Here is a 17581-nt window from a genome sequence, read left to right as displayed (position 1 = left end):
CAGCATACAATGTACAATTATTGTACATTGTATGCTGCTGTATTTTCAATGGTTAAACTGATTTTACATCGAGAAGATTCACCACATTATAGAAATGACATGAATCCTTTCTGCCCTTTTATTTAAATTTACACAATATATTAACTTTAATTTCTTAAAAGAAAAATAAACAAATCAATTTTATTTTCTGACTGCACTACGTGGTAAAACTGCAATTATGAATACAATTATATTGGTTAATATAAATATATTTTGTAGAATTCTGATATAAATCATGGCCAAGAGACACTGACAGATGCACAGGTCACTGTGACCTTTACTAATGTCAAAAGGAGCTGCAAATGTTAACACTAGTAAAAATTAGCCTTGGCTGTCTTATATCATCATCTGTAGCACAGAGTCATGCTGTTTGAATCAAGTACACTTAAAACAACTCTGCTTGGATTGGAACGATGCTAAATACAAGGGGGAATTTTAGGTTGTAGAGTCACCTGCTGGACATACAGGGTACTGCGAACTGGATAAACTGTAGATATTTTTTTTTAAATGGCATATAACGTTAAAAAAAAAAAAAAAAAATCAACATAATATTAAAGTCATGCAGATGAGAAAATAGGTTCCCAAAATATGTTTTTTTATTAAAAGTCAAGTGTAAAATAGTAAAAAGCCTTCTCTCAAATGCCTCACAAATCCATTTGTATAAACTACAGTAGATGCACATTTAGACTAAATACTACCTAGGGCAAAGAGCCAAATGCAATGAAAACACTGCAGCAAATATGAAAAAGTACATAATGGCAAGGCCTGAGTTGATTATGCAAATACCGCAGCTGCAAAGAGACAATAACATGGAAAATTCAAAGACATACCATAATAGAGGGGGGCTATTGTCTTATATTTGCATATATGCTTGACAATTGTAACCTACTCATGCCCATTATGCTCCAAACAATGTCTTTGTATTCTTATAATAATAGCACTGTGCATCGTTCGAGTTTAAATGAAAGCCTTATTTCCACTGATAATGGGTTTAAATGTGCAGTTTATGAACTAAATACAAAATAGAAAGATGTCATTCAGAAATATTTACAACCATATCCAAAAAAGATATCCTGCTAATTACATTTAAATGAATGCAACCACTATACAATACACCTGCTTGAATAGAATCCCTATTTATATCATAAATCAATATATACAGATTTAATATAACAATATCATAAATACCAGTGCAATCAAATCTGCCAATCTGCACTACTGTGATGAACAATACTGAAAATATGCCTCAGCTTCCCATCAGAAAGAGTACAACTCGTTCTGCAATACTTATTGTAATTGGCAAAGCCTGTTTGAAATCCCTGAGTGGAAACAGGTGTATAAATGCTCCAAAGTAGAAACTGTATGAAACTGGCAGTGATCTGATGTTATCCAGGCTTTACTCTGGTTAACAGTAACTGGTCCATACTGTAAAGTTTATGGAAATCTTACATGTATGAAATACTTAAACTTTGGAATATATTTTTAAAGAGAAATAGTCCATCCATAGTTGTGCTTTATACTTACTGTCCTTGTCCTAACAGCTGCTCTGGTTTCTCCATAATCTCCCATGAGATCAGTTTAAATGAGTGCACTTAAAGCTCAACAGTCCCCAGCAGAGCAGTCTGTTATATGCAGAGGCGTCTCTCAGTCCCTACAGCAGTCAGTGTTTAGGCGTCAGAGGCTCCATCTCCACAACCAGGTCCCGAGAGCGAGGACCTCTGCTCAGCTCCACCACACGAGGGACCACAGTGGACCAGCGGTCTGCAGGGAGAAACAGGTGGTTTATCCATCTCAACAGTATTGGAAACGTGCAATAATATATGAAATCTTTGGCATCAAACTCACCTCGCCTTAGGCCTCTCATGCTTTGCTGTAGCCCATTGACTTGGGTCTCGTTTTTTCCTGGATCTTCACTGATGATGGCCAAGTTCTGGTTCCAATGGGTCCAGTTTACCTCATCCACCCTAATGCATGAAATAGACGAATGGACCTTTACAGCATCAGCATTTGTCACAGACAGTGTATAATTATCATTGAAATACCTGAAGCACCAGCGGCGGTCTGGTGTGTCGTCACACTTTTTACCCACTGTCACCATCTCACCGACTCGAAACGACTTACGAAGACACACTGGGAATGAACGCTCAATGTCCAAGATGGTGGTTGCCCACTACAGCCGTTAGGAAATTTAAAAGAAATGTCTGTAAAGTTATGGTAACTGCAGATACTGGTGACTAAAAATGTTCTCAGAGCCTGGAAGTTCATCTTCATTTACACTTTGTATATTTCCGTTAACAGGTTTAATTCACTTGTTCAGTCACAAACTCTACCTGGAGTTTCCAGATCTTCTTGCTCTCCTTGGACACTTGGCCCACTGTCTCTCCCATCAGAGCGATCAACATGTTGAGCAGCAGCACGAACGTCAGGATGATGTAAGTGACCAGCAGGATGAGGAACACGACAGGGTACTGCACGCTGTGGATCATGTCCAGCTCACCCATTCCAATGGTGAGTTTAAAGAGGTACATTAGGAAGGCACTGAATGTGTCCTGGTCCCTACACTTTGGGTACGTGGGACAGCCTTCATCGCCACAGTCCGAGCCCGCGGGTGGACATACAGTCAGCAGGGTTACCAGAGCTGGACAACAAGTCAGTCAATTTTTATACCAGCAAATCAACAATATATCACATTTTAGATAATATTGTGACTGTTGTTTTGATGATATGCAAAATGTGAATATCGAGTATGTATTGTTTATAGGAAAAAACGCAGTGTGTGTTTAGTGTTACAGACATTTCAACAAAAACGTTTAAAGACATGTAAAATTTATGCTGAATATGGCCTGAATTTTGTTACCGATATACTCCAAGAAAATATTTAGATACATATAAATTTTGGTCAATATAGCACACCCCTACGAGAAAATGTAATCTATTTTCTACAACTTAGTGAGAAAAAAATCTAAACGTATCAGAGTTGTCTACAGTAAGGCAATGCGTAATTGTACCTGATGCATATCCAATCATGAAGAGCACGTACACCAACAGAAATCTGAACAAATCTTTGAAAAGAATCTACAAAGCAAACATAACAGCGGTGAACAGCGAATGAAGAAGTGATTTGTCGTTACTTTAAGCGTCTAACCTTCTGTATCATGATGCTGTATGTGCCTGTGAGCTTCAGCCCTCTGGTGAAGTAAAGCGTGTTCATCCAACCCAAGACGAGCGCAAACACCATGACCGTAACGTACGCCTTGATTCCAGACAGGTACAGAGCAGCGGAGACGACAATGAGGACTGAGTAGATGAAGCTGCAAATAAAAGCATATATCATTATTATTATGTTCGACAGTCTGTGCGCTTTGTTTGTAAGTTTAATTAGTGATGTAAACTAAGAAACACGTCAATGGAGATTTTCACAGAGCTAATTAGATGCCTCAATTGAGTGAATGCTGCAGTAAATTGGCCTTGGGCAAAAGTCACTAAAGAGCAACATCAAAGGTGAAAGAGACAAGATGGGGGCGTACTACAGCAGTTGAAAGGAGCCATCAATAAATAAAGACTTCACTCCAGGGCACTTCTTCAGGAACAGGTCTTTTATCTGCAACAACAGTTTGGAGTTGATTAAAGCGTGTGCAATAGGAGTCAACGCACGATGATCAAATCCTATTAGGGTGGTAGACACGTACATTAGTGAAAAAGAAGAAGATGCCTGATGCAAGAGTCACAATCTCCCCGGCCATACGCAGGTAGTCTGTGGAGGTTTTGTACGGGTAAGGAGGCTGAGCAGACGAAAAGGTAAACACACATTCAAAAGATTGTAACATTTCAAAACACTGGTTAGGCATAACTTTAGGACTAGTGACAGGTGAAATATATAAGACTATTTTGGGGCGTGATTGAAAATCTCTCAAATTCAACGTCATTTGTGCCGGTGGATAATATTAAAGCAAAACCTAAATATTATCTACCAAATAAGCCGGTTCGTAGCGCTCGTGGGGTTTTCCTGGTGCAACGTGATCGATATCTATCACAAAGGAGTCACACATGATGCAAGAAGTACATGCTTATTACGTGACAGTGGCTCAGGTGAGATCGCACAACAGGCAGCGCCCAAGGGCATAGTTTAAAGAAGAAATGAAATGAATAATCGCCTAATGAAGTATTTATAGAAGCTTATCAAGCACTATAAATCCAAACCGTGAACCATTCTTATTTGTATTGATTTCCAGTACTTCACAGTGTGTGCATGAATGTGAATAAGAGACGGCCACTCACCGTTCCTTGCGTTGGATGGTAATACGCCACTATAGTGAAGATGATCATCGTAATGAGGTAGGAAACGACGCTGATGTAAAACGTCACAGCTCCAAACTTCTGCCATTTTGCTCGGAGCAGTTCATTGACGGGCTCCACAGCCAGCATCTCGTGACGATTCTGACAATGACACGGTCGTCACATTTGAGCGAGAGACTTTATATTTGCGTGAAGCCCACAGAAAGGCCTGTATGTTATGCACAAGACGAGAGAAAACCTTGCTGTGTATTGTCATTTCATGGATTCCTATTGTGATTCTCACCTCATTGCGGCTGTTGTAGACCAGGATTTCCAGCACAGATGGCTCCTCTCCACATGTGTCCAGTGACGAAAGATCATAGAGGCACGAGTACACGGGACCGTAAGCCCAGTCCTTAAACTTTCGCGACAAATGTCTGGCTTCCTCATCTTTGATCTCACGGCGAATGATGTGCTGAAAAACCTGTACAGAAGTTACCATCTAAAGACTGCATTCAAATGTGTGTTTGACTTTACCCCTATCTTTCCCAGCTTGGCGGCCATCATGAGCGGTGACATGCCGTCGTTGTTGAGTACCGTTTCCAGGCTGCACTCCGGGTACAGTTTGGCGCTCTTAATCAGCAGCAGGTCGTACATCTTCGTGAGGAAACGGGTGTTGTCCTTAGTGTTGTCTGCGATGTGCACCAGAGCGTGTAGCACCGTATTTCCTCGTGAATCCTGCCGTCGTAGATCAGCCTTCTTGTGTGGGTTCTCCGTCAGATAGTGCACAATGTCGGGCTGGTTGGTGCAGGCCGCCAGCGACAGAGGCAGCTCACCTGGAAACAGAAAAGCACTCCTTCTTATATCAATCTTATATTATTGATGGAGAGATTGAATTAACATTAATCAGTCATATGGTTGAGAGCTGAAGGCGTGTTACTGTTTTGCCAAAAGGTTCCACAGTATGTCATTAAACTTATCTGTCATTCAAAATAGTTGTTCTGTATTGCTCAAAAATACCTCGGAAACACATCATTTTTCTCACTGAGTGGCGTCACATCTCCACAGATCTGACTTGTAACTTGACCTTGTGTCACCTGCTTCTCTCCATGGAGACAGATACATTGTATGCCATATTGTGAAACATTCCAGGAAAAGCAACAATATTTTCATGGTGACAAGCAGGTGTGGACCCTGACATCAGAAAAGTTACATTGTGCACCTTTAATGTTATAAAACAAAATGTATTGACTATTTAAAGTAATGCAATGTTTGCACTGGAAGGAGGAAACAAAACAGCCTCAGGGTCATGGGGATCTCTCCACCAACTGCATTCACATTTATTTTGTACAGCCCAAAACAGCAGTTGCATCACAGGGCTTTCAAAAAATCTTGATTTTACCAGCAGAAAGTTAGAAAAATCAAACAATGTCAAACAAAGTCATTAGTCAATAACAGAGAAGCATTAAGCAGAAGAATTAAGGACAATTTTAGTATTCAAACAGTAGTTATTGTGAATTGACGCTATGTTTTAGCTATTGTACCCACTGCTACAGAAAGACCTTGATCTTGTTCTTTATTAAAACAATTCTTAAAGAAAAAATATTTAGAAGACAAATGGGTGTGACATGAACATGGATCAAAGACATGAGTGGAAAAACAAACGTAATTAGCTGTGGTTTGAAGGAGGAGCGCGTTGGGGCCGGAGTGCCAAAAACAGCTACCGGAGATGCGCTGTTGCTGTGGGTGACAGATTACTTTGTCACTTCAGACAGAAGCGCTCCTTTTCATGGATTTGCATGGGCACACACAGACTGTTAGCTAAGTCTAAATCTCATTAGCCGTGGTACATTGGGCCTGCCAGGTTTCTGTTCACCTCAGAGCAAAGCTCGCGGAAAATTATCCACAGTGCACCAGGACACACAGGGATTTAGAAAAGAGGATGTGATGACAGCAAACAGAATTCATATCCACTGAGGAGTCCACAGTGTGAAAGACAACTGAGTCCTAATGGTGGTTTAGAGAATGAGACAGAGGAAAACAGGAACTTACTATTAAATACCATCAAAACTGTTAATCAGTCACATAAAACACATGTGTTTTATTTTCTGTAACATTAACCTGCCAAGGGGTCTGCAGTAGGGTTGTGTTCAAAATATCGATACAGCGATATATCGTTACGAACTCGATACACGTATCGATACTGAGTCACAGTATCGATATTTTTTTTAATTAAAAAAAGAACGTTTTTTTTTTGTGGCCCGTAGGCTTTAAACGAGGTGGAATAGTACTTTTGACCTGCTGTTTGTGCTGCGCTCCTCGGCCGAGGTGAGAAGGAGCTGTGGACCTGATCAGACACTGATCTCTGAAGAAGATGCTGCTGCAGCAAGTTCAGACCAGGCCAAACAAACATGCAATACTTGACTAGAATGTGTTCCATATATTTCTATTTGGATCAGTTGGTTGGATGTATGAAGTTATTAGAGCAGAATGGATTTATAAATAAGTGCTTTGTGGATAAACATGACATTTCATACATATGCTTATCCAGAGTAAAAACATTACCCATTTGGTACATTTTTAAAACCCTTTTTTCAAAAGTGTATCGGTATACGTATCGTATCGCGAGAGTCTTGGCAATACCCAGCCCTAGTCTGCAGATGGAAACTAGCCCAAGGTTATAATCAAGCATATTTTAAATTATAAGCATATTTACATTTTATTAAATGTTCATTTGTATTAATTGCCCCTACATGAATGAATGAATGAATGAATAGATAAATAAAGTAGAAAGGTACCTGAAACCAGTTTTTTTTTTTTAAACATCAGCCACTTAATCTCCACTAGATGGCAGTCATGCGTTGGGTTGTCTTTTGATGGGCTGTGATTTATTTCGTCCCCATTTAAGATCCAAAAGTAATGGCATAACAATTATTTGAGTCTGAAAATCATACAAATCCCATGAGACACTACAATACCAAACACTTGATACAAAATCGTTTGTACCAAGAATTGGTCTTTTGTTTAATTTATTATGATTGTTCATTAGACTATTATTATTATTTAGTTAAATGTGATGTTTTATATACTGATGTTACTTTAGTAGAAAAAGCTTCAGTTGTAGTCATCTGGACTCAGTTAGAAAAAATAGACGTTTCGACTCTCATCCAAGAGTCATTGTCAATAAAAGAATTTAGATCGAGAACTCCGATATTAATACTGTTCTGTGGTAAGACCCGCCCATTGGGCGGAGCCTTCCTGAAGTAGAAGGAGTTGTTTGTTTCAACAGAAACTCCCCCCTTGTATCTACCGAGCTAGCCTATTCAGAATCTTAATGGGCTGTTAGAATCCTCTTTGTCTTTGTGAGACCCTGGCTCAAGCACCCTGAGTACCTGATTAGCATCTGAATGTCCTGGTCCTGGTCCTCTACCTTTCCAAGGGTTCAGTAAACCATTATAGATACCAGATTGAATCTTAGCCCTCCATTTCTGTTTAAAGAAGGTCTTTCTTTTTTAACAAAAATAGCTTCCTTCACTCCTCTTTCAAACCATCTTTTCTCCCTGCTTAAAACCTTCACCTCACCGTCTTCAAACGAGTGATTAGAGGCTTCAAGGTGGAGATGCACGGCGCTCTGAGGTCCTGAACTTGTATTTCTTCTGTGCTGATAGAGCCTCTTGTGTAGAGGCTGTTTCGTCTCACCTATGTAACGTTCTTTACAGCTTTCTTCACTGCATTGGATCGAGTAAACTACATTGCTCTGTTTTTGAGTCGGCAACTTGTCCTTAGGATGAACCAGTTTTTGTCTTAAAGTGTTTCCTGGTTTAAAATAAACAGGGACTTCGTGTTGTCTAAAAATTATCTGCAGTTTTTCCGACAGGCCAGAGACATAAGGGATAGAAACACCCTTCCTTCTCTGTTCAGTTTCCCTTTTGTCCTGCTTCTTGGTTCTCTTCACTCTGTTGAGAGCCCAAGCGGGGTAACCACAGGCTGAGAGGGCATTTCGGACATGTTTTTCCTCTTTCTTCTTGCCCTCTGAGCTGGTGGGCACACCTTGAGCTCTGTGTTGTAAGGTTCTGATCACACCCAGCTTGTGCTGTAGTGGGTGGTTGGAGCCAAAGAGCAGATACTGGTCCGTGTGTGTAGGTTTCCTATATACTTCTATTTGGAGTTTCCGTCCTCTCCTCTGATCGTGGAACAATCAAGAAAGGCCAAGCGATTCTCCTTAGCGTCTTCTCTTGTAAACCTAATATGTGGGTCCACAGCATTGATGTGATCAGAGAAGGTTTCCAGCTCTTGTTTCTTGATTCTTACAAAAGTATCATCGACATAGCGAAGCCACAGTTTTGGGGCTATGCCTGAGAATGAGGCCAGTGCCTTCTTCTCAAAGTGCTCCATGTACAGGTTGGCCACTATGGGAGAGACAGGCGAGCCCATGGCACAGCCATGAATCTGTCTGTAAAATTGTCCCCGGAATTGAAAGTAAGTGGTGTTCAGACAGATGTCCAACAGTTTGCAAATGTGTTCAGGTGTCAGTTTGGTCCTTTCCTGTAGGGTGGTGTCTTCCTGCAGTCTGATCCTCACTGCTGCTACTGCATCAGAGGTCGGGATGCAGGTGAGGAGAGGACGGGAAACTCCAAATAGAAGTATATAGGAACCTACACACACGGACCAGTATCTGCTCTTTGGTTCCAACCACCCACTACAGCACAAGCTGGGTGTGATCAGAACCTTACAACACAGAGCTCAAGGTGTGCCCACCAGCTCAGAGGGCAAGAAGAAAGAGGAAAAACATGTCCGAAATGCCCTCTCAGCCTGTGGTTACCCCGCTTGGGCTCTCAACAGAGTGAAGAGAACCAAGAAGCAGGACAAAAGGGAAACTGAACAGAAAAGGAAGGGTGTTTCTATCCCTTATGTGTCTGGCCTGTCGGGAAAACTGCAGAGAATTTTTAGACAACACGAAGTCCCTGTTTATTTTAAACCAGGAAACACTTTAAGACAAAAACTGGTTCATCCTAAGGACAAGTTGCCGACTCAAAAACAGAGCAATGTAGTTTACTCGATCCAATGCAGTGAAGAAAGCTGTAAAGAACGTTACATAGGTGAGACAAAACAGCCTCTACACAAGAGGCTCTATCAGCACAGAAGAAATACAAGTTCAGGATTTCCATCTTGAAGCCTCTAATCACTCGTTTGAAGACGGTGAGGTGAAGGTTTTAAGCAGGGAGAAAAGATGGTTTGAAAGAGGAGTGAAGGAAGCTATTTTTGTTAAAAAAAGAAAGACCTTCTTTAAACAGAAATGGAGGGCTAAGATTCAATCTGGTATCTATAATGGTTTACTGAACCCTTGGAAAGGTAGAGGACCAGGACCAGGGCATTTAGATGCTAATCAGGTACTCAGGGTGGTTGAGCCAGGGTCTCACAAAGACAAAGAGGATTCTAATAGCCCATTAAAATTCTGAATAGGCTAGCTCGGTAGATACAAGGGGGGAGTTTATGTTGAAACAAACAACTCTTTCTACTTCAGGAAGGCTCCTCCCAATGGGCGGGTCTTACCACAGAACAGTATTAATATCGGAGTTCTCGATCTAAATTCTTTTATTGACAATGTATCTTGGATGAGAGTCGAAACATCTATTTTTTCTAACTGAGTCCAGATGACTAGAACTGAAGCTTTTTCTACTATGGAACACGCCTGGACGAATGAGGGATTACACCGACTGATGTTACTATTGCAAACTATGTAACTACAAACAAATGAATGGCAGCAGCTGGCACAAAACTTTATCTCTAATGATTTTTTAATTGCAGCTCAGCAGCAGAACTGGACCCCTAAATATCCTGAAAGTATTCAGTCTAAAACCACACCAGGAAAAGCGGGTGGGACTTAATGTCACCTCTTCCTGTCATAGCAACGGAAAGTTGTGTGCCTGGAAAAAGGGCTGTTAACTGAATAACGTAGGTGTTTGCAGAGCTTTATGAGGGGCTTCAAGAGCAACAGGTAAAGACATGCTCTAAACCTCAACCCCCTTTTAAAATGGTTTTGTCTTTACCAAAGTAGAAGTATCCGCCCTCGTCTCTGGGCTGGAAGAAGCGTCCCCGTGCCTGAGCATGGACATCTGCCCCCTGCTCCACCAGAAGCTTCACATACTGCTTACAACGCCGCTCGATCGCAATGTGCAACGCTGTTTGGCCTGGAGACGGACAAAAAGAATGTGCCATCTTATTGTGCAACCTACGTTTTAGTGAAAATAAATCTTAATTGTTTCTCTTTCTGTAGTAAATCCAATTGAGATAACGTTCTTTTACCTCTGTAGAAAACATCTCTAAACGGTGTGTTGATAAATTCTCTAAGGTTTCCAGTCTTCTCAGCGATGTCCACCAGCAGAGGGATGCTGTCATTTTGTCCACTGTACAGGTTCAGTAGGGCTTTGGGCAGACATGTCTTGCCTGTTGATGGCTCTGAACAAGAAGAGAAAAGATACAAAATAATTGTAGTGTCAACTTGTGTCCACTTGTGTGACTTGTGTGTGTGCTTTTTTTGGTGGGTTAACAACACTTTGCTGGGATTTTTCTCTGCTCCGTGTGATGTGGTGGAGACTTCTCACTCAGGCAGGAAGCCGTAACAGTGGCTCAACCTACAGAGTGAAAAAGTCAATACTCCCCCTTTTCCTCACCATATCCTTTCACACATTCAGCAAACAATACAAAAGATCACTGTCTTTTGGGCATGCTACAAAAAAACACTTATTTGAATGACAAAGATAGCAGCTGTTGGCAACTAAACATTCGCAAAAATAACGTTATAGCACTTTTCACCTTTAAAGGTGTTTCCTCATCATTTGTGTGCTAAAAGTTGTATGTGATTGATTGATTTTGGAAGCTAAATTAGTATTTTTTTGTTCAATCTATAATGTAAATAGCTTTTTTTATTTGGTTGTTATTGTCATATTTAGCTTAGCAGTTTACAAACTGGAGGAAAAGACCAATAAGTTAGACCAATGAAAGAAAATGAAAGATTTCACTGTCTCAATAATCGTGAATAATTTTCAAATCGGGATGTTTTTTCTCACAATAATCGTAACTCTAAAATGTTATATCAATGACATCACTTGTTGTGATTATTTGAAAAATGAAGCCACATGTTGACACTTTTAAAAAATAAAAGCCTGTAAATGGAAAGCCACTGCTTGTTACAGTAAAAATGTCACTATAAAGAGGCGGAGCTTATCAGATCTGTAGTCAATGGAACAGTTTCTGAACTAAGCCATTTTAAATCAATATTGTGGTATAGAATGAATAAAAAGTAAAATGTTAATATGTTATTTAAAAAAAGCATAATATGTCAACTTTCAGCAAACCTCTGAACTCCTCGTCGGTCAGTCTCTTTTCATGAGTTTGCAGGAACTCCAGCAGCCCCTCTAGAGACAGGGGGTCTCCTCGTGACACACACTCGAACAACAGAGTGCGGTTGAAGATTTTCACTACTTTAGGGGCATCAGCACCAGGACCATCCTCACAGGAAACTTCTGCTTTACTACAGACACAAAGTCAAGGAATCATTCATTCATCTGACTGGACAAACCGTATAAAACATGAGTCATGAGCAGCTCCATAAACAGCCCCCTGTATGACCCTGGCACAGGAGACTCACACACAGCACAGGGGCCCAAATATTACCTCAACCGCTTCTAACTAACAACATGTCCTCTGTTAGATCACCGACTGGGGGAAAGGCTGTCTGTTTGTCTATGCCTAAGAGACACACCTCTGCCTACAAAGTGGTAGTTGTGGAGATTTTTATGATGACATTTTTCCAACCCTTTTTGCTCTAATATAACTCTAACACAAGATGCCATTTTACAAAGGCCAGTATTAAGTAATGAGTATTTCTACTGCATATTAAAGGTGCACTATGTAACTTTTTTTAATAGAGGGTTTGCCACCTGCGTGTATCCATAGCGATTTTATTGCTTTGCCTGGAATTAATATTCTCATCTTGGTTATTTGTTTGGGACAGTGCATGATAATGAACATACATGACAGACATGCTGTAAACACACCGGATTGAAGCCATGGGCTAATTTGCATCCGCTGTCCCACATTCCCTCTCACAAACACACTCTCGTTCATACGTGGACACTGGCGCTAAGGTGGATGAAGTGTCTGGCACAAGGACACAACAACAGCCCCCCCCTGTGGTACTTAGAATTCCAGCAGTCCCCCATCCAAGTACTAACTAGCCCCCCCCCCCCCCTTATTATCTTCCAAGTTCTGAGATCTGACCAGTTGGTTTGGCCAGTATGGAAGATTCCACTGAATGGCATTTAACCTATCTATCACCATGGAGACAAGCAGGCAATGCCACCAGGCCAAAGTAAAAGTCAGGTCTGCTTATTTAAAGCTAGGACATTCAGATTTGTCCAAATTTCATAAGAAATGACCTATCTTTGTCCCCAAATACAAGGTAAACATGTCTAAATCAAATACTGCATTTAATGATAACAAATGTAATGTTGAAAAGGTGTTTATGGGCATAGACACCCAAATGGTCAAGGGCTAGAATCAAACCCACAACTCCACAGTGGCAGCAACCGCACATGTGCAACGCCCACATTCATCCTGCCAAGGCATACGCTTCCTCTTTGAACAATGTTTGGCTCCTCGTCCCATTACACTGTCCCTGCCACAGTCTGTATACATTGAAAAATTGAAAAAAATGTGAGCAGAAATGGGGGCCATTGATTGTTCAGTGTGTTTTTCGTTTCTTGTTTAGAATTACTGACGTCTCTTTCATTTTACTGTGGGGACCCCGAGTCCCGAGTTATTTTGGGGCCCTGAAAAGTTTGTACATAATAAATTCAGCCTATCTATCAACTCTTGCAACTGTGAAACAAATGATTGACAATCAATTATCAATAATTTGTAATAAAAACAACATATACCCTCTTGGTAGTTTTTTTCTCCGTTTCTTCTGGTTGCTTGTATTCCTGTAGGTGCCATAATCGAACAGTGAGTCCATTGGCGCTTTCTTGGGTCCCGGGACAACATTGGACTCATAAATGGTAGTTTCCAATCGGTCCATGGGGTTTCCAATGCCCTTGAACGCACCCTGAAACTTTGACCTCAGGTTTTGTCTGCTGTCTGTAGGCTGCTGGCCGGGTGGGGCCACTTCCTGTCCCTCCACAAGATGTGGTTCTTCAGCCGGGACGGACTCGTTCTCGGTCTTGTCCAGGTCTGACAGCTCACACACATCAGCAGAATCCAGGGAGACGGTGCCATTTTTGGACAAGGCGAGTTGATATTTTCTGAAAAGTGTAGTGGCTGAACGATTCTATAAAAACAAATACACACACGTTCACATTCAATTTTACAAACAACTACCGAGCTAATGAAATGCCTTTTATCACTCTAGGGTTATCCAGCAATTAATTTATGCAGTTTATCACTTATTTAGCAGTCAACCTATTTTAGCAGCATTTAGAGTAGACTTATGACTGGCATTGGTTGGATTAGCACACAAAACAGTATTAAACAAACAATAGTTAACATGTAGGTACCTATCTATACTACGGCAGTGTGTAGTCAGACACACACTGTAACTCTCTTGTGTACCTCGTTCATTGCTTATGTCACAATGATGTGCCAAATTCCTTTTTCAGAAGAAACTGGAAATGATGGCAAATCATGTGGGTATCCTGAAAACACAGAAACAACTGTTACCTTTAAATAAGCTTATACAGAGGCTACAAACACCAAATGTCTTAGATGCAAACAGAAGCAAATCCTATACAGTGCACTTATCATGTGAACTTGGATGTTTGAGGACAATAACATTTGCTTTTGGCCATTATCTGAATGGAAAAGGATGGACACCCTCACATATGGTTTCCGCCCCAATTGTGTGTCCTAAGTGTGCTCCTGACTCTGGACACTTATCTAAACCAGACTGCACTGAAAAGGGCAACGAAAACAAAGTATAGGGTCCTGTGTGGGGCAGGCATGAGTCAGTGCTCTGTTCAACACACAGGATTATCATGCCAGTTCACTTCACTGGCACTGCACATTTGATAGTTAATACAAGAACAAAACAGTCAGAAGTCAAACTAACCTTACATAATTTAAGCTAATAGTCAAATCGGAGACATACTGTTTTAGTTTGAGTATGATTGATGATTAACATGTCATTAACATTCACAGTTAATGGACAAGGGCACATACAATTGTTCCAATAGTGACGGATGAAAATGTTCCCAAAGACATGGGACTTCCTGCTCTGTCACTGCTGATGTGACACTGTCCAGAACTAAAGAGATATAAAGCTCAGACTGGAGACGTGTTCAATTTGACAAAATTAGTCTTATTTCAGAAAGGCAATACACTTGTTAAAAAAGCCTAACAGATGAGTTGGCGATAGTCAGCAATATATATATATATATATATATATATATATATATATATATATATATATATATACAAACTCAACTATAGCTATATATATATATATATATATATATATATATATATATATATGCAAATCCACTTACATGGACTACAGTACTCAAACATTCCAACATATAACCTATAGGCCAATATTACTGTTTACAGTTTAGAACGGTCTACTTGAATTGAACTGTAAGAAGAGAGCAATGTAACTTACTTGACAAGTTGAAACTGGTCTTACGTGTGTTCAAACTGATTTTCCATTCCCTCCCGTGCCCAGCTCCAGAGAGAGAAAGAATCGAGAGCTCAGACTGTCGTCTCTCAAAGTTTACTAGAACAACGAATGCCTTTAGACGGATTGGGTGGGACGAAGTGACCACCACCTTTTGCTCTAAAATGCCAGGAAGTATACACCGGTACCACAGATGGCCACAAGAGGGCGACATGCCAAAGTTTCTTCCACGAAGCTATGAGTTGATTCCTGGAAATCAGACATCTCTATGTGCCAGGTAATTTCGAATCATTGGCTTTTTTGTTTGAAGAGTGAGATCTTGAGGGCCACACAAAACAAAATATTTCCTTTTAATTGAGGGCCGCCAATACACTTTTAATGAGGTTTGAATCACTATTATAGGTGTCTATCAAAATGTCTGTCATTTAGGTTATGATAGAAGATGGTACAAGATGTACTACTTTTAGTTATTTGGTTAATTAGCAGGAAGCCTGAGGGCCAACAAAAATTGGTCTGAGGGCCACATTTGACTGACGGATAGTTTGCTGTACACTAACAATCAACATACCTTGTACAAAACATGCATTCCAGGTTTCTTTGTATTTTATATAATTATATTTTATGATATATTTATATATTATTAATATATTTCACAATATTTTTCTCCCAACACACGGCATGGACTACAAGCATTTTACCTGTATTATTAAAACTTTGAAGGAAAAAAAAACTTTTTTTTTTTTAATGTTGTAGGCATGGAAAAGATATTGCAAAACTAAAACATCTGAACAAAAATGACCATTACAATCTTTTCAACAGAAAATATTGCATCAACAAAAATAGCAAACCAAGCAGTGCTATCAAACTCAGAAGGCAGAAAAAGTCTCAGTGAAACTGTGGGGCGGCAGTAGCTCACTGGAGTGCTCGTCCTCTGATCCAAAGGTCGGCGGTTCCTTGGTAGAGCGGTCAGAGCGACTGACCCGCAGGTTGGCGGTGCGATTGCAGCTGCCTCAGGTGAATACTGCCTTTGTGTCCTTGAGCAAGACACTTAACCTGCCCCGCCCCCAGTGTCTGGTTACAACTTGTGTGTGAATGTGTGTGAATGTGTTTGTGAATGGGTGAGTGGTTCCTTGATGTAAAGCGCTTTGAGTGCCTTAGGAAAGCACCATATAAATGTGACCTTGTTTTTTCTTTTTTTAAATTGTGTGGTCAGTCATGCTGTGGAATCTACATCAGCATTCAGTTTACTATAGATCTCATATATTGCATCCACAGTCGCGGAGAAGCTTATGAGAAATTTACGAATTTTCTCTAAACACTCCTCTTCTTTAACATCTCTGCCTTTTGACAGAGCCCTTAGGAAGTCAGATTTATAGGCAGCAGCAAACACAGCAGCCTGAAACCATAAAGAGGAAATACTTAAGCTAGTATACTGAATGTACTGTATGCATTCTGTATCAAACAAATTGAGAGTCACCTTAAAAAGATGTTGCACAAACCAACCATGATACTTCCTTAGGGCTATTTCATAGGCTTTGTTTGCATTGACCCGGAGGAGGTTTGGATTTTGGTCATCTTTCTCACCATTTACAAGGCTCTGGAGAAATACCTGGATAAACCGTAGACTCCTGTAAAAGATAATGTTCAAAATAGTCAAATGCTTAAAACTCTGGCTTAAAAAGTAACGAATGGACCCCAAACCTTTTAAGCCACATGAGAGCAAATGTTGCTCCAACTTTGGGCCATTCTGAGCCATGCATTTCCTTTTCCGCCTCCAAAATGTGCTTCAGCGTCTTGAAACGTCCTGGGTTGGTATCATAGACAGTCTTAATTTTCTATAAGAAAATATTTTTTCTTTTGTATTTATTACAAATAATGTGATACCTATAGGTAGTAGAGTAAATTTCTTACTGTGAGGTTTCCTGAAAAGTCTGCTTTTATTGGTGCAAAAACAGTGGGTCCAAGGCAGTCTAAACACGAGTGCAAGAAGATTAGACAAAAGATTACAGAAAGGTTCATGTAGAATCATGCATTGTGAGTAGCTATTAACACAGAGACTCAAAGGGATTTAGCAGAGTCTTTTTGGGCAATTAGGCAAGCAAAGTATTAGGTGACAGTGCAGTGAACAAGAGACATCTAGATGACGGCCACACATGTGCGCTCGACCCACTGTCACCACCAGCGACAGAGCTGCTAGTGGAAACTCCTCATGACAAAGTGTGCTCTATTGTGCCCATCTGATGGACCAGACAGCACCAACGGCAACAGATCTTATTTCTGAGCGAAGCTTAAGTTGGTTCATCATTGTTTTCTTCCTGATAACTAAAGTATTTACTTGGTAGAATACCACATGGGTCATAGCTCCCCTGCTAAAGACAGCTTTCAAACAATTTAATAATAAATATACTATTTTGTTAGAAAGTAGCCTATAGTTGTTCAAAGACCATGTTCAGTTCAGTTTAATTTGATTTATCAATAGTAATATTTATGAAAAAACACTTGAAGCACAAGGGCAGTAGACGCAGTCAAGGGTTTGGTGTGGCATTTTAAAAGAAAGCCCTTGGTAATAATACCGAATGCAGTTACACAAAAGTG

The 17581-nt window shown here is 40.4% G+C and overlaps 2 protein-coding genes across 2 annotated transcripts in view; both read right to left on the bottom strand.

Moving 5' to 3' along the window:
- Nucleotides 1–638: 638 nt before the first annotated feature.
- On the bottom strand, nt 639–14016 carry trpv4 (transient receptor potential cation channel, subfamily V, member 4). The gene is made up of 16 exons (XM_072433125.1): nt 13927–14016; nt 13257–13645; nt 11673–11848; nt 10621–10773; nt 10365–10505; nt 4852–5150; nt 4619–4798; nt 4318–4476; nt 3729–3821; nt 3567–3640; nt 3185–3350; nt 3048–3114; nt 2370–2677; nt 2082–2209; nt 1885–2003; nt 639–1800 (listed from the first exon to the last, which is right to left on the bottom strand). Exons 1-16 carry the CDS (start codon nt 13933–13935, stop codon nt 1700–1702), a joined length of 2562 nt encoding a protein of 853 aa, XP_072289226.1. The 5' UTR covers nt 13936–14016; the 3' UTR covers nt 639–1699.
- A 2161-nt stretch (nt 14017–16177) lies between these two features.
- gltpa (glycolipid transfer protein a) overlaps nt 16178–17581 on the bottom strand; it is a 1882-nt gene continuing 478 nt past the window's right edge. Inside the window, exons 2-5 of the mRNA XM_072433457.1 lie at nt 16898–16956; nt 16688–16821; nt 16464–16614; nt 16178–16382 (exon numbers count right to left, since the gene is read on the bottom strand). Coding sequence (XP_072289558.1) covers nt 16200–16382; nt 16464–16614; nt 16688–16821; nt 16898–16956 — 527 coding nt within the window. The 3' untranslated portion in view covers nt 16178–16199. The remainder of the gene's footprint in view (nt 16383–16463; nt 16615–16687; nt 16822–16897; nt 16957–17581) is intronic.

The sequence above is a fragment of the Eucyclogobius newberryi genome, unplaced genomic scaffold (genome assembly GCF_026437365.1).
Source record: "Eucyclogobius newberryi isolate DKJ021-1_F unplaced genomic scaffold, fEucNew1.0.hap1 SCAF_6, whole genome shotgun sequence".
Classification (NCBI taxonomy): Eukaryota; Metazoa; Chordata; class Actinopteri; order Gobiiformes; family Gobiidae; genus Eucyclogobius; species Eucyclogobius newberryi.
The sequence above is the reverse complement of the archived record's forward strand: the minus strand, read 5'-3'. Positions and strand labels throughout refer to the sequence as shown.

What these genes read in the sequence shown, in the direction of transcription:
- trpv4 (XM_072433125.1), bottom strand. An exon ending in ACCATCCAACGCAAGGAACG is followed by an intron (nt 3,822 to 4,317) that starts GTGAGTGGCCGT and finishes TCGTCTGCTCAG; the next exon opens with CCTCCTTACCCGTACAAAAC. An exon ending in GACCGCCGCTGGTGCTTCAG is followed by an intron (nt 2,004 to 2,081) that starts GTATTTCAATGA and finishes TTCATGCATTAG; the next exon opens with GGTGGATGAGGTAAACTGGA.